The sequence below is a fragment of the Furipterus horrens genome, unplaced genomic scaffold, assembly GCF_987537825.1.
Source record: "Furipterus horrens unplaced genomic scaffold, mFurHor1.1.pri manual_scaffold_6, whole genome shotgun sequence".
Taxonomy (NCBI): Eukaryota; Metazoa; Chordata; class Mammalia; order Chiroptera; family Furipteridae; genus Furipterus; species Furipterus horrens.
Genome location: NW_028327176.1, coordinates 88,129,479 through 88,151,682, shown reverse-complemented (window position 1 = coordinate 88,151,682; position 22,204 = coordinate 88,129,479). Strand labels below are relative to the sequence as shown.

Sequence of the window (22,204 nt, the reverse complement as noted above, 5' to 3'; positions counted from 1 at the left end):
AGAGGTATAAACCATTCACTTTCAAGTGTCTTTGGTTTAGGGGAAATATAAGTTCTTGTGATTCACCAGCTGGCTGTAAGTTGCTCAAACTGTGTGACCTTGTTTAATTTTCTTGTCTCAGTTTCCCCATTTCACATGCCCAGGAATTTTCCTAGTTTCTTACTATCCTGTCACAGAGGGACCAAGGGACAAGCTATAAAGACAATCAGGTTTACTTTTGCATTGTCCCATTTACCACACAAGGAAAAAAGAGACTCAGGGCATCAGATACTCTGTTCAAAAGAAAAGATAGTACAATAGGTTGGTACCTGCTGTTTTTTTTCTTTCTCTGTTTGTTTTATCTCTTGAGTACAGTAATAGGGTGGAGGCACTGGAAAAACCCCAAATGTGGGGGCTCTGGTCTTTTCCCATCATTGTGTGGGTGGATGTTAAAAGTGGAGGTACTGCTCACTGCAGTAGGCTGCTCTTCATCCTTATCTATGCACGTTCCAGAGAAAATGTCTCCTCAAGTACATCTTAGGTTTTATTTCCCTTTCCTGGAATCACTACTAGATATATTTCTGTGATCAGAACAGAAAATGTGAGTCAGTAAAGACAATTCTGGGTCTTGCAGTAGTTAAAAACTTCCAAATGCGTACAAAAGAAGGAAGTCAAACACTTATTTTACCCCATACACAAAAATTAACTTGAAATGGATTAAAGACCTACACATAAAATGCAAGCCATAAAACTCCTAAAAGAAAACACAGGAAAAAACTTCATGACATTGGACTTAACATAATTTCTTGGGTATAACGCTACCAAATGCACAGACAACAAAAGAAAAAAATAGGCAATGGGATTACATCAAACTTAAAACTTTTGGGCATCAAAAGACATAATCAACACAGTGAAAGGCAACCCATGGAATAGGAGAAAATATTTGCAAATGATATATCTGATAAGGGGTTAATATCTAAAATACATAAGGAACTCCTATAACTCAACAACAAAAAAAAATCAAATAACCTGATTAAAAATGGGCAAAGAACTTGAATAGACATTACTCCAAAGATGATTTACATATGGCCAACAAAAATATGAAAAGATCCTCAACATCAATAATCATTACAGAAATGCAAATCAAAACACAGCGAAATATTACCTCACATCCATTGGAATAGCTACTGTCAAAAAACCAAAAAACCAAAACTAACTAGTGTTACCAAGGATGTAAAGAAATTAGAACTCATTTGCACTGTTAGTTGGAATGTAAAATGGTGCAACCACTATGAAAAACAGTATGGTGGGATTTGATCTCTAGTCAGGGCACATACGTAAGTTGTGGGTTTGACCCCCAGTTGGGAAATGTAGGGGGACAACCAATTGATGTCTCTCTCCCCCTTCCTCCTTCTCTCTCTTTCACCCTTCCTCTCTCTCTAAAATTAATTAATAAAACATATCTTCAGGTGAGGATTAAAAAGAAAAAGGAAAAACAGTATGAGGGGCCTTTAAAAATTAAAAACAGAACTACTGCATTATCCAGAAATCCCACTTCTGGGTACATATCCAAAAGAATTGAGAGCAAGGATTTGAAAAGATATTTGTACATTCATTTTCACAGCAGCATATTCACAACAGCCAAGAAGTAGAAACTACCCAAATGTCCACCAATAGATGGATGGAAAAACAAAATGTGATACCTACACACAATGTTAAAAAGGATGGAAGTTCTGACATAAGCAATAACATGGATGAACCTTGAGGACATTGTGTAAAGTGAAATGAGCCAGTATGAAGTTAAAAGACAAATACTGCATGATTACACTTATATGAGGTATATAAAGTAGTCAGATTCATAGAAACAGAAAGTAGAATGATGGTTGTCAAGGACAAGGGTTGGTGGGAAGGAGCGTTGTTTAATGGGTACAAAGTTTCAGTTTTGCAAGATGAAAATGTTCTGGAAGTAGGTTGCACAATCATGTGAATATGCTTAATAATATTGAACTGTACACTTAAAAATAGTTAAGATGGTAAATTTTATGTGGTTTTTCTTAATCACATAAAAAATGAAAACAACATGCCCTGGCTGGTGTTGCTCAGTGGATTCAGCTCCGGCCCGAGAACTATGCTGGTTCAATTCCCATTCGAGTCACATGATTGGGTTGCAGGCCGGGTCCTGGCTGGGGCCCTGTGAGAGGCAGCCAATCACTGTATCTCTCACACTTCTATGTTTATCTCCATCTCTTTCTCCTTCTCTTCCCTCTCTCTAAAGGTAAATAAATAAAATCCCTAAAGAAAAAGAAAAGGAAAAAATTAAAACAACAAACAAATGCCTAAATAATTTTGTCATAATTTTTTACATCACTAGCCTGTTCCTCAAACCTTGTGGAGAATCACCAGGGCCTGGGTAAGGTTTTCTTGAAGACCTCTCTGGGTATCCCAGTTCCCCTCAGCTCTTCTGTCCTCCCAAGTCCTATGGTCTCTTTGTCTTCTGCTCATTTGGCACTTGAACGCATGATGCTTTCCACTGTTGGCTACCTTTACATAGTTATTTATAGAAATGTATGTCCTTGTCGCTCCCATTGTCATGTAAAACCTTAGCATTTAACATTCACAAGCACTTGTGCCCGCTTCATTTAAACTTCCAACCCTGGGAAATAAGCACAGAATGAAAGTTTTAGCTTGTGGTATGTGTGTGTGTGTGTAAATACTAATTGCAGCTGTAGATGAAATGCCAAATATTTTTTCTTTGTTTTGTTTGATTTATTTTTTGGCTCCATTGATCTTTTTGCAGCATTCCCTATGCAGAGGTGAGGAAACTGAGATCTAGAGAGAAGCTAAGAAATTTGTTCATGATCACATAGTACAAGAATTAAGGCTCTCTTTCTAGGCCACTGTCCTAACTCAGCCTTACTTATAGTAAGCTAGCAGACATTTACTTTTCCACTGAACAGCTCATCTGACTGCTAACTGCTTCCCAGGTTTTTTAGTTTACAAGCTTTAAGGCAGCTGACATGGGGAGGAAAATGTACAAATCTGAAATGAACTCATGTTTGACAAGCCCCCAGATTACCCAGCGTTCTTTTCTTCAAAATGAAATTCCTCTTAATGTTTTATTATGTGATCGCTTTATTAAAAATCTGAAAATACAGATTAAAAATGTAAAAAATCCATTATTCCCCACACTCAGAGATTGTCATTGTTAATACCGTGGAGTATATCCTTCCAGACATCTCATGCACTCATTTGTGAATCTCTCTTATCTGGATAACAATGACACTACTTTTTGACATATCTTTTATCATTTGAGAATATATTGTGCCCTGGCTGGTTTGGCTCAGTGGATTGAGTGATGGCCTACAAACCCAAAGGTCACTAGTTCAATTCTCAGTCAGGGCACATGCCTGGGTTGCAGGCCAGGGCCCCAGTTTGGAGCATGAGAAAGGCAATGGATCAATGTTTCTCTTCTTCTCTTTCTCCCAACCCCTCTCTAAGAATAAATAAATAAAATCTTTTAAAAAACAATATTTAAAAAAAGATATATTGTAAACATCTTTCTGTATTAGCAGAGATAATAGATTAATCAATTAAGAAAATAAAGTTGATCTATTTATTTATTTAAATATAGAAAAGTATAAAAAAATTAAAATTAGTAATAACAATTCTCTATTAGTATGTCCAAGCTTATGTTATATAGTTAGGTTCATACAGTATACTAATTGTATTTTATTTTTTAAAGATTTTATTTATTTATTTTTAGAGAGAGGGGAGGAGAGGGAGGAAGAGAAGGAAACATTGATGTGTCAGAGAAACATTGATTGGATACCTCTTGCACACCCCCAACTGGGGATCTGGCCTGCAACCCAGGCTTGTGCCCTGATCGGGAGTTGAATCTACCAACTTTTGGTTTGTGAGATGATGCCCAACTCACTGAGCCACACGAGTTAGAGCTACAGTATACTAATTTTAGATCCTACTTTTTTACTTAACATATATTGGCAAGTTTTATGGTAAAAATTCTTCAAGTACACACTTATTATCAAAACTTTGTTAAACAAGAAAAAAGTAAGAATAAAAATAGAAATCTACTGTAATTTTCCTGTGGGATATAATCAGTTGTATCATGTTGTTATATTTCTTTCCAGTTTTTAAATTTGCTTATTTTAATGAGTTATACTTATATTTTATTTATTTATTTTAATTATATTTTGTTGACTATGCTATTGTAGTTGTCCCAATTTTTATCCCTTTGCCCTCCTCCAAATAGCACCCCGGACTCACTAAGGCAATCCCCACACCACTGTTCATGTCCATGAGTCATGCATATAGGTTCTATGGCTATTCCACTTCCTATACTGTACCTTACATCCCCCTGGCTATTCTGTAACTACCTATTTGTATTTCTTAATCCCTTCACCTTTTCACCCATTCTGCACACCCACCTCCCATTTGACGACCATCAAAATGATCTCCATATCCATGATTCTGCCTCTGTTCTTCTTTTTTGCTTAGTTTGTTTTTTAGATTCAATGATTGATAGATATGTATTTATTGCCATTTTATTGTTCATAGTTTTGATCTTCTATTTCTTAGATAAGTTCCTTTAACATTTCATATAATAATGATTTGGTGGTGATGAACTCCTTTAGCTTTTTCTTGTCTGGGAAGCTCTTTATCTGCCCATTGATCCTAAATTATGTCTTTGCTGGGTACAGCAATCTTGGCTGTAAGTCCTTGCTATCATGACTTCGAGTATTTTTTGCTAATCCCTTTAAGTCTGCAAAGTTTCTTTTGAGAAATCAGCTGACAGTCTCATGATAACTCCCTTGTAGGTAACTAACTGCTTTTCTCTTGCTGCTTTTAAGATTTTCTATTTATCTTTAAACTTTAGCATTTTAATTACTTTTTTGTTTGTTTATTTATTTATTTTTAGAGAGAGAGGAAAGGAGAAAGAGAGGGAGAGAAACATCACTGTGTGGTTGCCTGTCACTCGCGCCCCCAACTGGGGACCTGACGTGCAACCTAGTTATGTGCCCTGACTGGGAATCGAACCAGCGATACTTGGTTAGAATTTTAATTATGATGTATCTTGGAATGGGCCTCTTTGCATCCATCTTGTTTGGGACTCTCTGTGCTTCTTGGACTTGCATTTCTATTTCCTTCACCAAATTAGTTTTCTTTCATTATTTTTAAAAAAGATTTCCAATTTCTTGCTCTTTCTTTTCTCCTTCTGGCACACTATGGTGCAAATGTTGGAATGCTTGAAGTTGTCCCAGAGGCTCCTTACACTATCCTTGTTTTTTGGATTCTTTTTTCTTCTTGCTGTTCTGATGTGCTGTTTTTTGCTTTCTTATGTTCCAAATCATTGATTTGATTCTTGACTACATGCACTCTACTGTTGTTTTCCTGTAACTTGTTCTTTATTTCAATTATTGCATCCTTTGTTTCTGACTGGATCTTTTTATGCTGTTGAGGTCCTCATTAAGTTCCTTGAGTGTCGTTATAACAGTGTTTTGAATTCTGCATCTGCTAGATTGCTTCTCTTCATTTTGTTTAGTTCTTTTACTAGAGTTTTGATCTGTTCTCTCATGTGGGCCATGTTTCTTTGCCTCCTCATTTTGGCATCTTTGTGTTTGTTTCTATGTATCAGGTAGAGCTGCTGTGAGTCCCTGTCTTGGTATCATGGCCTAATGTAGTAGGTGTCCTATAGGGTCCAGTGGCACATCTTCCCCTATCATCTAAGATGGATACTCAAGGTGCACCCTTCCTGTGGGCTAGTACACCTTTCTCTTGTAGTTGAGCCTTGGTGCTGTGGGCAAGTCAATGGGAGGGATTTACCCAGGCCAGTCAGCTGCAAGGACTGGCTGTGATCACTGACCACCAACCTTCATGGAGGATCAGTTTTGCAGGGGCATGGTGGTGGAGCTCTGACACATTCTGTAGCTGTCCGCTGGGTGCATAGGCTCTGGAGTTTCCTGGATGGTGCAGGCCAAGGTCAGCCCCCATCTGTGTTTTTTTCCAGAGCCATCCTGCCTGAGGTATAAAACAAACTGAGATGGTTACTACTTTTGCTGGGCTTGGAGATTCCCAAGGAAAGCCAAGCTACAAATCTAGGCTAGTTGCTGCTACTACTGTGCTTGGGGCCACTTAGCAAGAGGTATGGGGGTTGGGGGCTCACTGAAGCTGACTATTGCTTGTTTGGGAGGATTTAGAAATTTGTGAAGCATGAGCCAAGACCAGCCATTCAAATGGAAAAGCAGCTTGTGTGAACTCAAAAGTTGGATGGGATGGAGTCTCAGGGGATTTCCAGGGCTGGGCAAACAATGTTAGTCAGGTTGATGGAGTCTTAGGTACGGCACCAGCCTGTATGCTTTGTGGCTCAGTGGGTGGACAGTTCAGAAAAGGGAGAATGGCCTCTGCCTGCCTTTCTGTCTGGGGGATAGTAATCTCCCAGCTCTCGCCTTGATGTCAGACAATTCACCTTCTCCCTGCATGCCACTGGTCCTTTTCAAGCTGCTCCCCCAGTGCTGGAGCTCAGAGGAAATAGGTCTAAGTCTGTGTGTGAGTTCTTTAAGAGAAACTGCTTGGGACTCCAGAAATTTCTTTCAATGACTCAATCCCTGGGGACTTATCGTCCTGATACTGGAACCCTGGGCTGGGGGGCCTAGTGTGGAGCCGGGACTCCTCACTCCTGAGATATCCCTCCTGAATTATTACCCACCACACATGGATTGGGACCAGCCCATTCTGCATTTTCATCCCTCCTACCAGTCTGGATGGATGTGGTTTCTTTAATTCCATAGCTGTCAGACTTCCATTCAACTCAATTTCTGATGGTTGTTCGGTATTTTAGTTGTAATTTTGATGTGGTTGTGTGAGGAGGTGAGCCATGTTTATCTCTGTTGCCATCTTGATTGGAAGTAGACCATACCTATATTTTTTAAAAATATAGTTTTGTTACCAAACAGCAAGTGGGGTCCTGCTGCATGCCACCACCACCTAGCCAAAATTCCAGAAGCAAAGTTTTGGTGATAAAGGAAAAGATTATTTATTCACGAGCTTCACAATTTTGGAATGACAGCTTTCCACAAGCATTAGTCACTTAAACCTATCAATTAAGTCTAAACTCTTTAACACCTGAGTTCTCCTATCCTTCCCTCTGTTTGTTTTTTAACTATCTTATTTCCATAGTGTTAGTTTACAAACTAAAACAACATAAGATACAAAAGCTACACAATTTTGCAAGAATGGCAAGCTTCTGCCTTGGAGCTCATCCCCTCTAGAACCCTCAGGAAAGAATAAATCTGCCACCATCTGCCAGGCCATCCTGATCCCAGGCTGTGCCATGAGTTCCTTCCCATCCAAAATATCATCCATTGGGAAATACAGGCAGCTGCAGCATGATCATCCAGGCAGCCTCAAGGGAGAAGAGAGAGAGATCCAGTGAGCCTGCCAGAGAGCCCAAGAACCATTTTTTTATTTCAAATCTTTTAGCCCATAATTTCATGTGCTCTGGAGGCACTCAGCTTTTCAGCCAATCCTGTCCTACACTGTTAATCATTTCCTTCAGCAACCTCCTCTTATGGCCTTCATACTCCTCCCCAGTGATATGATCAGATCGCGCTGTATCAGTTTTGATGCAGCTTTTAAAAACTGATGTTAAATAAAGATTTATTGTATCATTAAACAATCCTCAAAAATGTGTTTATACAATAGCTACATAATAATCTACCTTACTAACATAAAATAATTTAAAACTTTTACTTTAAAATTTTATCTTTTTTAATGACTACCAAAGTAATACATGCGCATTGTAAAAATTCAGGCAATACAGAAATTTAACATTAAAAGTGAACATTTCCCATAAATTGGGTTACCAGATTTAGCAAATAAAAATAGGAAACACCCAGTTAATGTTTGTGACATATTTATATTTAAAAAAATTATTATCTGAAATTCAACTCTATGTGGGTATCCTGTATTTTATCTGGCAACCCTGCCATAATTCCATCTCCTTAACCATGGGTATATATTCCCCCAGACATTTTGCTATGCATATATCCCACAATATGTATAAACATACACATTCACATATGCTTTTAAACAAATACAAATGCGATCATAGTATATACAGTATACTGTTTAACAGCTTGCTTTATTTACTTTTTCTAGGTCAGTCTTTTATAACTTTTCGTGTTAGTTCATATATACTTATACCATTAATGCTGTTTTTTAATTGGAGACTTCCAGCCAAGATAGAGGCCTAGGTAGACATGCTGCATCTCCCTCCACAACTAAGAAGGAATACAACTACCTCAAATCTGGAGACAATCAGAAGTACAACTACCTCAAATCTGGAGACAATCAGAAGTTCCAGAAAATCGAGCTGCATGAAAGTTCAACAAAGACATAAAGAAAAAATGCTCATTTTGACAGGTAGGAGGGGCAGAGCCAGGGCGAAGAGGACATGGTATGGAGGTGGTGGTGACAGCGGCTGTAGCTGGCTGGTGGAAAGCACAGTCACGCATTTAAAAAAGTAGGGAAGGACATCTGGGGAGTGCTCCCAGCACTCACGCAGCTCACAGTTCCAGTGCCGGGGAAAGTAAGGCCTCATTGCTTCTGACTGTGAAAACCAGAGGGGGTTTGGGCAGAGAAGGAAACTGCTGGTCTCTCAGTAGAGTCTGTTTATTTAGAGACCCCATGGTCCTAGAATGTCCCCAAACACACCCACCCTGGAAACCACAGCCAGGGCAACAGCTAGAGAGGCACCAGTCCCATATGGGAAGCAGGAGAAGCACCTGGAAAAGAGGTGAATGCTGAGCAAATGGCATTGTTTCCTCTCAGGCCCCCCCCCCCCCACAGCACCACAACATACTGAAACAGGTCACCTGGCACTGAGGAATACTTAAGGCTCCACCCCTTACAGTGTAACAGGTGGGACAGCTCTACCTAAAACACAGAGGCAAACACAGGAGTTTGTCAAGTTGAGGAGACAGAGAAGTATGGTCCAAAAGAGTGAACGGATCAAGGTTCCAGTGGGAGAACTAAACGACAAGGAGATAGCCAACCTAACAGACACAGAGTTCAAAACACTGGTGATAAAGATGCTCACAGACTTTATAGATATACTTGAGTATGGTAAATGCAGAAGGGAAGAAGGGAAGGCTATGCTAAGTGAAATGAAGGAAAATCCATGCAAAACCAATGAAGTGAAGGAAACCAGGGTTCAAATCAATGAGTTGGAACATAAGGAAGAAATAAACAGTCAACTAGTACAGACTAAAGAAACAAGAATTGAAAAAATGAGGAGAGGCTTAGGAACCTCTGGGACAACTTTAAACGTGCCAACATCTGAATCATAGGGGTACCAGAAAAGGAAGAACAAGAAATTGAAAGGTTATGTGAAGAAAATAATGAAGGAAAACTTCCCAAATTTTGCAAAGGAGGTAGACATACAAGTCCAGGAAGAACAGAGAGTCCCAAACAAACTAGACCCAAAGAGGACCACACCAAGACACATCATAATTAAAATGCTAAAGGTTAAAGATAAAGAGAGAATCTTAAAAGCAGCAAAAGAAAAACAGAGTTACCTACAAAGGGGTGCATATAAGACTCTTAGCTGATTTCTCAAAAGAAACTTTGCAGGCTAGAAGGGATTGGCAAGAAGTATTCAAAGTGATGAAAAGCAAGGACTTACAACTAAGATTACTCTATCCAGCAAAGTTACCATTCAGAATGAAAGGGCAGATAAAGTGCTTCCCAGACTAGGTAAAGCTAAGGAGTTCATCATCACCAAGCCATTGTTATGTGAAATGTTAAAGGGACTTATTTAAGAAAAAGAAAATTAAAATTATGAACATTAAAATGACAACAAACTCACAATTATCAACAACTGAATCTAAAAAATAAGCACAAAATCCAACTAAGCAAACCAGAAAAGGAACAGAATCATAGGTATGGGGATCATGTGGAGGGCTATCAGCTGGGAGGGGGAAGGGGGAGAAATGGGGAAATGGTGCAGGGATTAAGAAGCAAAATTGGTAGGAACAAAATAGACAAGGGGATGGACGTTAAGAATAATATAGGAAAAGGTGAAGCCAAAGAACTTAAACACACAATCCATGGACATGAACTAATGGGGGTGGAACTGCTGCAGGGAAGGAGAGTACTGGGTGGAGAGGAGCAAAGGGAAAAGAAATCGGGACAACTATAACAGCACAATCAATAAAATATATATTTAAAAATTTTATATTGATTTTTAGAGAGAGACCAAGATATTTGTTTGTTGTTCCTCTTATTTATGCACTCATTGGTTGATCTTGTGTGTGCCCTGCAACCTTATTGAACCTGCAACCTTAGTGTATTGGGAAGAAAGTCTAACCAACTGAGTAGAGCTACCCAGCCAGGGCAACTTGGTCATTTTTTAAATGGCTGTGTAGTATTGTGGAGCAGTGATTTTTCAACCCTTTTTCATCTCATGGCACACATAAACTAATTACTAAAGTTCTGTGGCACACCAAAACATATATTTTTGCTGATCTGACCAAAAAATAGATATAATTTTGATTTATTCACCCTGGACGACTATTGTGTTTACTGTTCTCATTTTTTATTTGACAATCTAAGGTAACAGATGTCAGTGCCCCTGACTAAATATGTAGGTATTGCATGTTTTATAAATTCTTGCAGCACACTGGTTGAAAATTGCTGTTCTAAGAGTATAAATGTATAACTAGTCAAAGCCTTATCAATGGTCATTTAGATTTTTTCTAATTCTCCAACATTTCAAATAATTCTTTAGCATTTATCTTTCTGCCTTCATCTTTGGCCATCCTTTTTAGTTTATCTGTATGATATTTAAGATACAAAGTGCATATTTAAAATTTTGACAGACACTGCCAAAATATCCTCCAAAGAGATTTTTACCTGTAATCCTACCACTGTTGCATGAAATTGCCATTTTCCTTACACCTGTAGAGCACTAACTGTGACAATCTTGGCCAGACCAAAGATGATACTGCACTTTTGTTTTAATTTTAATTTCCTGATCATTCATGATATTCAAAATATTTTCATACCTCTACAGGCCATCTAGTTTTCTTTTGTCAATTGACCATTTTTTAACTTTTGCGGCAAAGCAGCTTAAATTTCTTATGTAGGCAAACTATCGGTCTGATTTCGTGATTGGAGAGCTTTTCTTCTCTCTAAGGCTATTAAAATATTCATTCATGTTTCTTTCTAGTTCTTTACTGTTTTGGTCATAGATTCGTGTAATATTATATTGGTGAAAAGAACAAAGTAAGAATTTTGTCCATCTGTGCCCACTTTAAAAATTTTTATTGTGCAACAGTTTCCCTATTGATAAACATTTGGGCTAACTTCAACTTTTAAACTTTTCACTATTATATGTATAATACTACTTCTATGAAAAGACTAGTTATAAACATAAGATTTTTTTGCTACAGTATATGAATATTTCTAAGGTTTTTCATACCAATCCATCTAAATTCATATTTACTCACCTTTATGAATTTACATCCCCAGAAGCATCGGTGTTTGAATTCTTGCCAAGAAAAACTATTATAAATCTTTTAAAGCTTTGCCAATCTGATTAGACAAAAGTGATACTTTATTGTTGTTTTAATCCATTTGTTTAACTATGAATGACATAATACATATTTTAATATGTATATTAGCCATTTGTATGTCTTCTTTTGTGAATTGCCTATTGGCATCCCTATTTTTTTTTCTACAGAGGTTTCCATTATTTTTAAGAGTAGTATATTCATTTCTATTACAAATCAAATATTTATTTTATTCTAATTTTTTTTGCTTTTGTTTTATGCTGTGATTTGTTCTTTGACTTCATTCAGGAGAGAAAGTATTTTAGAGAATCTCATGGAATTTAAGAGAAGCTGACCAACCAGAACTCAGGATGACAGGAACCTCTCTCTGCCATGCCTTCAGGTCTCACATCTTTGCTTTTCTCTGCTTCAAGGCTTTCTTTTTCATGGGTGTCTTACGAAGGTGGTGGTCTCTTTTTTCTATCACTCACATTCAAGTAAACAGCCTAGGCCTATTCCATCGCTCATTGAGTTCCAATTCCAAATTCCTGAGGATGAGAATTTGATTGGCTCACTCTAAGCCACGCATCATCCTTTGTTTAGTCAATGGGGGCTAAAGGACAGGGTTATATGGGGGCAGATATGACTGCTGGGGGCTACTTAGAGGGTTGTTAATGGTTCGCAGAGAAAGGAGGTTATCAAGTTTAAATGTCCGCCCCACAGGTTTCACTGTAAGTATATTATCATATAGTGTACCCTAACATCTATTTGGACTCTCTTCTGTTCTATGAATTGGTTTTTCTGTGGCATAATCTTAGGACTGGCGGGTCTTGGAAATTCTGAATCTTAAGGACTTAGAGATCTGGAGGCAATTAATCTAGGCTTCCCTGGAGAGACAAATCACTTTTCTCCTAGATAGTTAACTTCTGAATGGTAAAACAGCTAATTCCCTTAAGAAACCCTGAAACTGACCTTGTCTTGGGATCTGGAATTAGTTTAAATTTCTTACACAAGTCACGAGTCTAAGAAATTCAGAAAAAAACAGGCTGGTCTTGGGCATACACCAGGCAGTGACATATCCAAGCATAGCCCCTAACATAGTTCTGAGAAGGTACCTAGAAGCTCTTTAAGAATACTGCTGTCAGCTTTCCTTTTTCAGAGGGGTGTTCAGCAATTTGTCCCTTTGCCTCCAGGTGCTCTTCCTTAGAAAACAATACAAAGCTATCAGGGCAGAAACATAGGTGTTCGTAAGTCCTCAGACTCAAGCGGAAATTCACATTTCTGGGAGTCTCCTGATGGGGCAACACTTCATTTCCTCCATTTTATATCCCATTCCCAAAAGAGAAGCATTGCATGGGGATGGAGGTGGTAGTGTTTTTCCTTTATATCGAATGTACCAGCCACCTTGGTCATGGTTTCTATACAGTGGTTAGGGATGGGACAGTTCTTTATTGTGCATGGCTGTACCAAGAATTGCATCCCTGGTCCTCAGAGAATTAACAGCCAGCGTACCACACCAATATTATAAGAACCAAAAATGTTCCTGCAAAGTTTCAGAATTCACTTGAGGAGTAGTTGCTTTCCTTTGAGGTAGCTCCTATCATGAGCCATTTGAATTTCTTATTTGCCAGGATCTCTTTGCATTACGTGGGTTGTTTAGGTGTGAATTAAGACCCTAGTACTTGACCAAGAGTTTTTAGTTTTTTCTTAGGTCAGCATTCTTTTGCTTTAAGAGAGAGAGAAAGAGACATCAATTTGTTGTTCCACTTATTTGTGCATTCATTGGTTGATTCTTTTATGTGCACTGGCCAGGGACCAAACCCACAGCCTTGGTGTATTGGATGATGCTCTAACCAACTGAGCTACCCAGCCAGGGCCTCTTGGGTCAGCATTCTAATGGAGTTCTTAGGTTCCAATAACATTTTCTTATTTTGGATCCTTGGTCAACACAACTTTAATCCATGGATGTTGCAAGTTAAAATACTTTCTAGAAAGTCGATGATCTAACATTAAATCAGTTCTTGGGTCAAAATTCCTGGTTATTTTGTATGTAAGGCCAAATTGAACTCAAAGTATAAAGGGAATTGTAGCAGGGTATAGTGGGTAGAGAGCTAGACTGGAAGTTTAGAGACCCCTTTTTAGCTGTGGAATCTTGGGTAAATCAATTCTCTTCTCTTGGTTTCAATTTCATTTGAAAAATGAGGAGGTTGGACTAGATAGTCTCAGTTTCTTTCAGCTCTTATTATTGTGATTTTAAAAACCTGTGTCCCCATTCTATCATCCATAAGATTGGGACAATATGTGCTCACCTCTGAGACTCAACTTTCCTTAACATTAGTGAAATATTCAAACATTGTGGCCAACCAAAAATTAGCCTCTGGCAATGATCTAAGTTTCCACATGGATCTCAGAGGCCCAAGAACAGTTTAAATGTTTATACTATGAGTTTATAGTATGAGTTTGTAAGTATTATATTAGCAAGGTGTGTTTCCCATAAGATATTCACATTGGAAGGGGAAAAATCACTAGAGAGAGGAAGAGCAGTCCTTTATTAGGAAAGGAGAAGGACACTTTATTTCATATTCTAATAGAGGACCAGGAAGTAGACAAGGAGCCAGGGGAAGTAATCCCTTATTACTTGTATTAGTGCCCAAACCCCCAGCCATCTCCTAATGCTTATGGCCACAACCTTAAACAATTTGAGTGCTTCTTATGGAGCAGGCACAGTATTGAGCTCATATATTCTTACCTCATTTAATCCTCACAATAATCCTATGTGTGCAAGTACTGTTTAGCAACAATTGGCAGAATGAGAATTTGAATATCAAATGTGTGACCCCAGAATCCAGGCTTTTAGAGCTACTATGTTTTTTACTCTTATTTGGTAGTGGGACAAGAGTTAAAATGATTTCCCTTTCCAAAACTTTCTAGCACCCTAGAGGCCACCAGTGACTTATTCTAGTTCTGTATGGTGTTGAAAATATACTCCATTAGGAATCTGAAAGCTGGGTTCTAGTTTGCTTCACTGTACTTTTGGACAAGGCACATAAGCTTTCTGGATCTCATTTTCCTTATTTGTATAACAGAGAGCTATTTGAAGTCAGGAGACCATTTCATACTCATTGTTTCCCCCTTTGAATGTATCAGAGTGTGGGGGCAAATAGTGTTTCAAAGCACTTCCTGAATGAAGGAATGTAAGGGGTTAGACAAAATGGTCCCTAGGTTTCTTTTCCCATTCTTTGCGGGGCCTTGACCAGGTAGGTATACCATATACAGTATATAGTAACGCTTTGCCTTCTATTTAACAGCTAGAACAATGCATGCCAGATTCTCATGACTTAAGCTTTATTTTGAGAGGATTGGTCTTAACTGATTATGTATGGTGTCCATTTGGACCTGTGTTACGTTTTCATCGAGGCCTCCTTTACTTCCCCAGACTAGCTACTATCGTTGCAGAACAGAAACAGCCCTGATAACTGTACTCTCCCGGAGTTTAGTACAGTAATCACCAGTTAGGGGGACCGGAAACCAAGGATTTACAGCTAAACCCCTCTGGGAAAAAAAGCTCTGTAAACTTATGCAAACAAGTCCTTCCAGCACGAAGGGAATACCCCCTGGCTGGGAGGACTGGGTTCCGAGGTACACTTTGGTACTTGACCTTGCCATCGTGTATGCTCTTCCCGGGACTTTTTGCAGGAATTCCCTCACCTGCAAAATAGTGCAGATGTCCTACACAGAGATCCGGGAACTCCTCCCCCAATCCCGGGCTTTAACTATATCCATTGAGTGTGGGGCGGGGTAAGACGAAAGTCAGCCCAAGAGTCATTCCCCGCCTCCCGCCGCTGGGCGGTGCGTTTCCTTCTTCCCACCTTCCTCCCCCTCGCTTCACCGCGGTGAGGTCACGCGGGGGACGTCACGGGGTTGTGACGCCACTGAGGGGCGGGCCTCCTGGAAAGGAAGGGGCGGGGCCTAGGCGGGGACGCTTGCGCAGTGGGCGCGGCGCGCGAGGAGGCGGAGGCGGCGGAGTAGCGAGAGTCGGCTGCGGCGGCGGAGGCGGTGGCGTGGGGGGGTGGGAGGGGGGGAGCACGCGAGAGAGTGGTAGAGTGAGTTTACCCTTATGAGGCGGTGAGAGGCCCGGGGCCTACTTCAAAGGAGCGGGGTCGCGGCGCTAGTTAGCAGCGGGCCCCCTCCTGGTCCCCGGGCCCGGCGGCGCGGCGGCGGCGGCAGCGGCGGCTCGACTGTGAGGAGGTGGGGAAGGGGGTGTCCGGCCCCAGACATGGAGGGCATGGACGTGGACCTGGACCCCGAGCTGATGCAGAAGTTCAGCTGTCTGGGCACTACTGACAAGGACGTGCTCATCTCCGAGTTCCAGCGGCTGCTCGGCTTCCAGCTCAACCCGGCCGGCTGCGCCTTCTTCCTGGACATGACCAACTGGTGAGCCGGCCCCGCCGCGCCGGCGCTGGCAGCGGCCTCGGGGCCCCGAGGAGAAGGGAAGGGGAAGGGACATCAGAACCCCGCGGCAGGGAGGGCCGGGCGGGCTTTGGGGGGGAGCACCCCGTTCCCGGGGCAGAGAAGGCGTGTGCGGGAGCCCCAGGGGTTTGGGAGAAATTTGGGGGCTGAACAGGGCTCGAGAGGACGTACGAGGACTGTTGGAGGCCACGGAGGGCAGGAGGGGTGGACGAGAGATCCGGGCTGGGGGAGGGTCCTGAGGTACTGTGGAGTATTACGGGCCGTGGAACGTGGGAGAGGGGAAAAGACTTGAGCTCGAGGCGTAGGGTTAGACTTGAGAAGAGGGCTGTGGTGTTGCCTAAGAGTAGAAAGCATATGAAATCTAAATTTGGGGAGTGAAAAAATGTTTCGGGTGTGGAGTTAGGGGCAGAAGAAGACAGGGATGAGGGGAAACTCCGGGAGGGTATTAGGTGCTGTGGAGGAACCTGGGGCGCGGGAAAGAGTTGGGAATTAGGAGCCGAGAAGAACCGGTATGTGTGTTGTGTGTGCGTGTCCGTCCACGCGAGGACTGATAGGGAAAAGGGGACGAATATCTTGGGGGAGGACTAGTGAGTACGTTAAGAGAGACGACTTTCCGAAGAGTTGTGCCCCAGGCTGTGGTGGGATCTACTATTAGATTGGCTAATGGAAGACTGGGAGTGTTAGACCTGGAGCAGGGTTTGGGAAAAACCTTAGAGAAGTGGAGGAAAGAAGATTATCTTGGGGAAGGGAACTTTTTGAGCAAACCTGGACCCTCTGCTCCAGAATTCTGGAATGGAGAGGGGCTTATCCGAAAGAAAGTTGGTTGGTACTTGTTTGGGAAAACAGAGAACTTCACTTAGGCGGGGAACCAAGAATTTTTAGCTTTGAGTCTCCTTGGAGAAGACTGAAAAACTAAAGGAGTATGTCTTGGCTTTGGACTTGCTGTTTTTGATAAGCAAGTCTTCTTGCTCTCTGAGGAAAGATTGTCGGGTTCACTCAGGGTGAGTGAGAAAGTGGAGACTATTAGACTTCCTTTGAAAAGATTTCAGGTAAAGCAACTCATCTTTCTTTGGTCAAAAAGCCATGGGATGAATGCCCTTTGCTCTCTGTGTTGGGCAGCCCCCTGACATGTGGAATCTTGTTTCTCTTGGCATTCACTTGTACAACTAGCTTCCCCTTTATTTTTGCCCACTGAATGCATCAGATACTGCCAGAAATAGAGAGACTATAAGCCTAGTTTTTATCCCATTCCTCATCTAGACCTACCCAGAATAGTGGTCATTTTACTAATGGGAGCCTTGTAGCTGTTGGCTGCACCAAAAGTGATATGGGAAATTTTTGCTGTGCAGCATCATTGGTCAGTCCTGTTATTTTATCTTTTAAGTTAATTGTTATAGGAAGAGTGGGATTGAATTTCTTGATGTTTAGAAAACTCTGAAACATTGAATACAGGAGATAGTCTTTAGAATTAAAGAAGTATTGGGGGAAAAAAGAATGAAATAAATATTTGTCAGCCCAACTTGTTATCTTTTATGACCAAGATGATCTCAGGCAGGGACTAGAACCTACAATACTTTTCTGAACACCAACCTGTGGTGTTTAAATAGAGAGTGATGGAGTTATTGAAAACACTGAGAAGAGGTAGTATCTGGTGAAATTTAGAAAGCTGTCTGAAGGAGGGTTGTTCTCTTGCCTCCCTTCTTTCCCGCCCCAGCTCTTTTTCTTCCTTGTTTACACTAGTTCAGCAAAGGAAACTTGGCATATTGTTGCTGCCAGTTTGATAGGGGAGGATCATTATTTCTCCCCACCCCCTTGTGAGTCGTACCATTTAAAACCTGCCCTAATAAGTTTTTTAGTTCTTTAGAGTCAGTGTTTACTAGTGCAGTTATTATGTCTAGAAAACCAGTGTGATGAATTTTATATGCTTGAGGGGTGTGTGTGTGTGTGTGTGTAACAATTAAGATTGTTTGTTTTTAGGTGTTGTGAAAGTTGAGACCCAATGTGGCTGAGAAAAAATAACTTAAAAATTATAGTTGCATTATAAAATTTTTTTGCATTTTTTGCATTATTAAGCTCAAAGATACAGAGTAGCATATAACCTGCTGAGATGCTATCTGTATATAACAAGGTGTGATAACATTTCAGAACAAAGGAGTGACCCATTAAAAAATGTATTCTGATTTTAAAGCAGTTAGAAGTCAGTAGCTTCTTAGGAATCCAGGTATTTCAGTGATCACTCAGCTTTAAGCCACATTAACTTATTTGGTTGTAGAAATCATGTTTTCTGTTCTCTTTGATTATAAAATGAAAAATCATTTGTGAACTGAAAGTAGTAAGGGTTGTTATTCTTTTCTAACGTAAGCAGTTAGCTCCATAATCCAATATTGTGTTTTGATTCCTGTGTTGATCTAGCTAAATTTGTCTTGTTAAACTTTTGTTTTAAATACCCGTCATAATTAATAAAATCTAGTTAAAAGAAATACATGCATGGATACATACTTGGTCAACAATATTTGTATTGTTTAAGTAAATCTCTAAATTCTGGAAATGTACTGAGTGTCATTTAACGTTTAATTTTGGAACCTGTTGATTTGGCCTAGTAGAGGTTGGTAGAATATCTCAAACTGCTGTGGTTAACCTGTTGAATTTAAAATAATTAACCTTCCTATGACTTCATAAGTACCTGCTTCTGTGTGAGACTATTAAAAAAAAAATAATGTGGTAAATTATTTCAGAATGAAGGCCACAAGTCTTCTAAAATAACTTGGTATGACTCTGTTTTTGTTTTCCAAAGAAATAATTTTTTGTTGTTAGTAACAACTTTTTAAGAAGCTGTTGAAAAACTGATTTAAATAGAATGTTTTAGCCTTGTAAGTTTTCTATCCTGTAAACAGATTTTGTTTCCTTAAGTTGGGTGTGCATTAGGTAAGATATTTCTATTTATTTTAATTTAGAACCAACTATCATTTCAGTTGAAGCATTTTGCACTGTTTATATTTGAGCTGGCAGCCATGCTGCTAGAAATGGTGGAATTGCCTCTAACAAAAACAGTCAATTTTCACTTCCCGATTGAGTACATCAACTGAATAAATGGTATGGTGAAGAAATTCAACATCTGAAGACAAATTGAGATTACTTGTAGATTAGTATACTTCCTATAGGTGCAATATCTTTTTTTAAAAATTGAATTGGGTGACATTGGTTAATAAAAAATGTATAGGTTTCAGGTGTACGATTCTGTAATGCATCTGTATATTGTATTGTGTGTTCTCCACCCCAAGCCAAGTTTCCTTTTCTATCACCATTTATCCCTCCATACCGATTTCTACCTTTCCGCACTCTGTAGGTGGAATATCTTGCAGAGACACTATTGGGCTGTGAATATAGAACCTTGAATTCTAAAACTGGAAGTTGGTTTAAAAGTTTCTGTAGTTCATTCCAGTTTTTCCTGCAGAATTGCATATAAACCTTTCAGGATAGCTTATTCTTGCAATCCCGAGGGCAGAGATTTGCATGATACCTTATTATAGTGTTTAGTTACTTTCTAGTTAGAATTTGTCAAAACTAAAGTCTCTCACTACAATTTAAGCCTTAAAAAATATTTTTTAGATTTTATTTATTTTATTTTTAGAGAGAGAGGAAGGGAGGGAGAGAGGGAGAGAAACATTGATGTGCGAGAGAAACATTGATGGGTTGCCTCTCACACACCCCCAACTGGGGACCTTGCCCACAACCCATGCATGTGCCCTGGCCAGGAATCGAACCAACGACCCCTTGGTTCACAGGCAGATGCCCAACCCATTGAGCTACACCATCCAGGGCAATTTAAGCTTTTTTAATTTGCTTATGTCCACCTTAGAGATAGAAAATATCTAACAAACACTACCCTTAAGCGTTCAGAAAGCTTCTGTTCAAATCACTAAAAATTTTCAACCATTTATAACTTAAATACATTCAATTTAATGGTTTCTCAACCTTTAATATAGTCTAATTACATTTATATATTTTTTCAGGGGTAACTAACAGGAGTCAGAGGAGAGCTTACATATGATTTTTTAAAAAATTGTTATAAAATATAATATAATTTTAACCAATTTTAAGTGTACAGTTCATTGTTAAGTAAGATTTTAAATTTACTTCTGGCCTTCAAAGTAATTTGTCTCTCTTATGTTTTTAAAGTGAGTTGTATTTTAGCATTTATAGCAAGAGGCAAGTAATACTTCTCAATTTTTAGAGGATATTAACTTAGGAGTTAATATAGGCCTTATTTCTCAATATACATACAATTCATTTACTAGCATATAGACAACATTGACCGTTTCTCTCTGTCCTATTCATTAGGCTAGCTAGGGCTTTGCAGTTTTGGTGTTTCAAAATCCTAGATTGCCTTCAGGTATTTTTAGGAAGCTTTGTATTTTTTGGAATATTACATATGCATGCCCATTATGGATGGAACAGATGCTTTCTAGAAAAGTAACTTGGGGAAAACACTTTTGTAAAACAGTGTCCTGTTAACTACCTCAACATGTCAGAGGCAATAAAATAAAGTCGTAACCAACTATGCAATGAAGTGAAATCAGCAGCTAGTTGTGAAAATCAGTTGTACCTCTTATCTGATCTCTCAGTGTCTCCTGCCTGATCTCAATCCATTACTTGGTCACCAGCATGCTAAATGTGTTTGTGATTCACTCTTCTGTTTTACATGGATGAATCTAGGAAAAGTCCCTTTATGACAGATAAAACTTGGTATTAATACTGGTTTTCTTTAAAAAATGTGTACCAAGCAGCAGTTTTAGGAAGAGGGTAGGGAAGAATTGTATAACACTCAATGATAGAGTGTTGTGCACTGTTGCATTTTAAAGAAGGTTGGGAGTTCTTGCTCTGGACATTCTTTCCCACTTTTTTTTGGTGGTGGGGCATTCTTTTTCAAGTGGCACACAAAAGTTGGGATTCTGGGTGTAATACAAAATAGTTTACAAATAAAGCACACAGGTTAATTTCAGTTTTAAAGGAACACAGTAAAAAAAGTACATTATTGTCTTGCAGGAAGTCTTTTTACTGTTCTATTGCAGTGGGACTTAGATTTCTGATCATATATCAAGCTAGAACCAATCTCCATTATAGCTAGGGCCATACCACATCTCATCTTCCCACTCCCCTCCCAAATGTGTCTAGCATATAACATCAAAAACTATCAACCAGACAATATTTAAACAAATTATTTTGGATAGACTCCTAGATGATAGTGTGGTAAAAAGCGGAACACAGCCTCTATCTTAATTTGCTCTCTGATGGGAAAAGAAAATGTCTAAAAGTTTCAGGATAATAAGGAAACATTTCATATGTTATAGGTATGAATGGATTGACTCAAATAGAACCAGTGATTCACAAAGTTAAGCTTTGAAATAGTTGGGGGTATTTGAATTGACGGAAAAGCAGTGTGTTATAGGTAGAGGGTATTTCCTGAGTGGAACTAAGAAGGCAGGAGCAGGTGGAGCAGGGCCACATAGAAGACTGGCTTGGCTAGAATGTGGTTAATAGGATCAGTAGTGACAAGACATGGAGCTTATTTTTATTTTTGGATTGGAATATTATTTATTTTTATTTTTTAATTACAGTTTACATTCAGTATTATTTTATATTAGTTTCAGGTGTACAGCATAGTGGTTAAACAATATACCCTCTATAAGTGTCCCCCCACTTTACCCCCGATTTTTCCAGTACCTGCCTGGCACCATATGGAGTAGTTACAGCACTGTTGATTATATTCCTTATGCTGTACTTAAATCACTGTGACCATGCTGTAACTACCAACTTGTACTTCTTAATTCCTTCACCTTTATCCCCAGCCCCCTAACCCTCCTCCCCTCTGGCAGCCATGAGTCTGTTTCTATTTTGTTTGTTCATTTGTGTTGTTCTTTAGATTCCACATATAAGTGAAATATATGGTATTTGTCTTTCTCTGACTTCACTTAGCATATATCCTTTAGGTCCATACATGTTGTCACAAATGGTAGTATTTCATTCTTTTTATGGCCAAATCATATTCCACTGTATATGTGTATCACAGCTTTTTTTATCCACTGGGGAATATTGTTGATATTTTAAAAACTGAGGTGAAATTGACATAACAAAATTAAACCATGGTAAAGTGGCATTTAGTGTATTCACAGTGTTGTGCAACTACC

General features: G+C 39.5%; 1 protein-coding gene across 3 annotated transcripts in view; it reads left to right on the top strand.

The window, feature by feature from the left end:
• Positions 1–15,634: 15,634 nt before the first annotated feature.
• The window catches only part of ILRUN (inflammation and lipid regulator with UBA-like and NBR1-like domains), a 123,800-nt gene continuing 117,230 nt past the window's right edge, over positions 15,635–22,204 (top strand). For all 3 annotated transcript variants that reach the window (XM_090282249.1, XM_090282250.1, XM_090282247.1), the window contains exon 1: positions 15,635–15,980. In XM_090282249.1, coding sequence (XP_090138375.1) covers positions 15,823–15,980 — 158 coding nt within the window. In that variant the 5' untranslated portion in view covers positions 15,635–15,822. The remainder of the gene's footprint in view (positions 15,981–22,204) is intronic.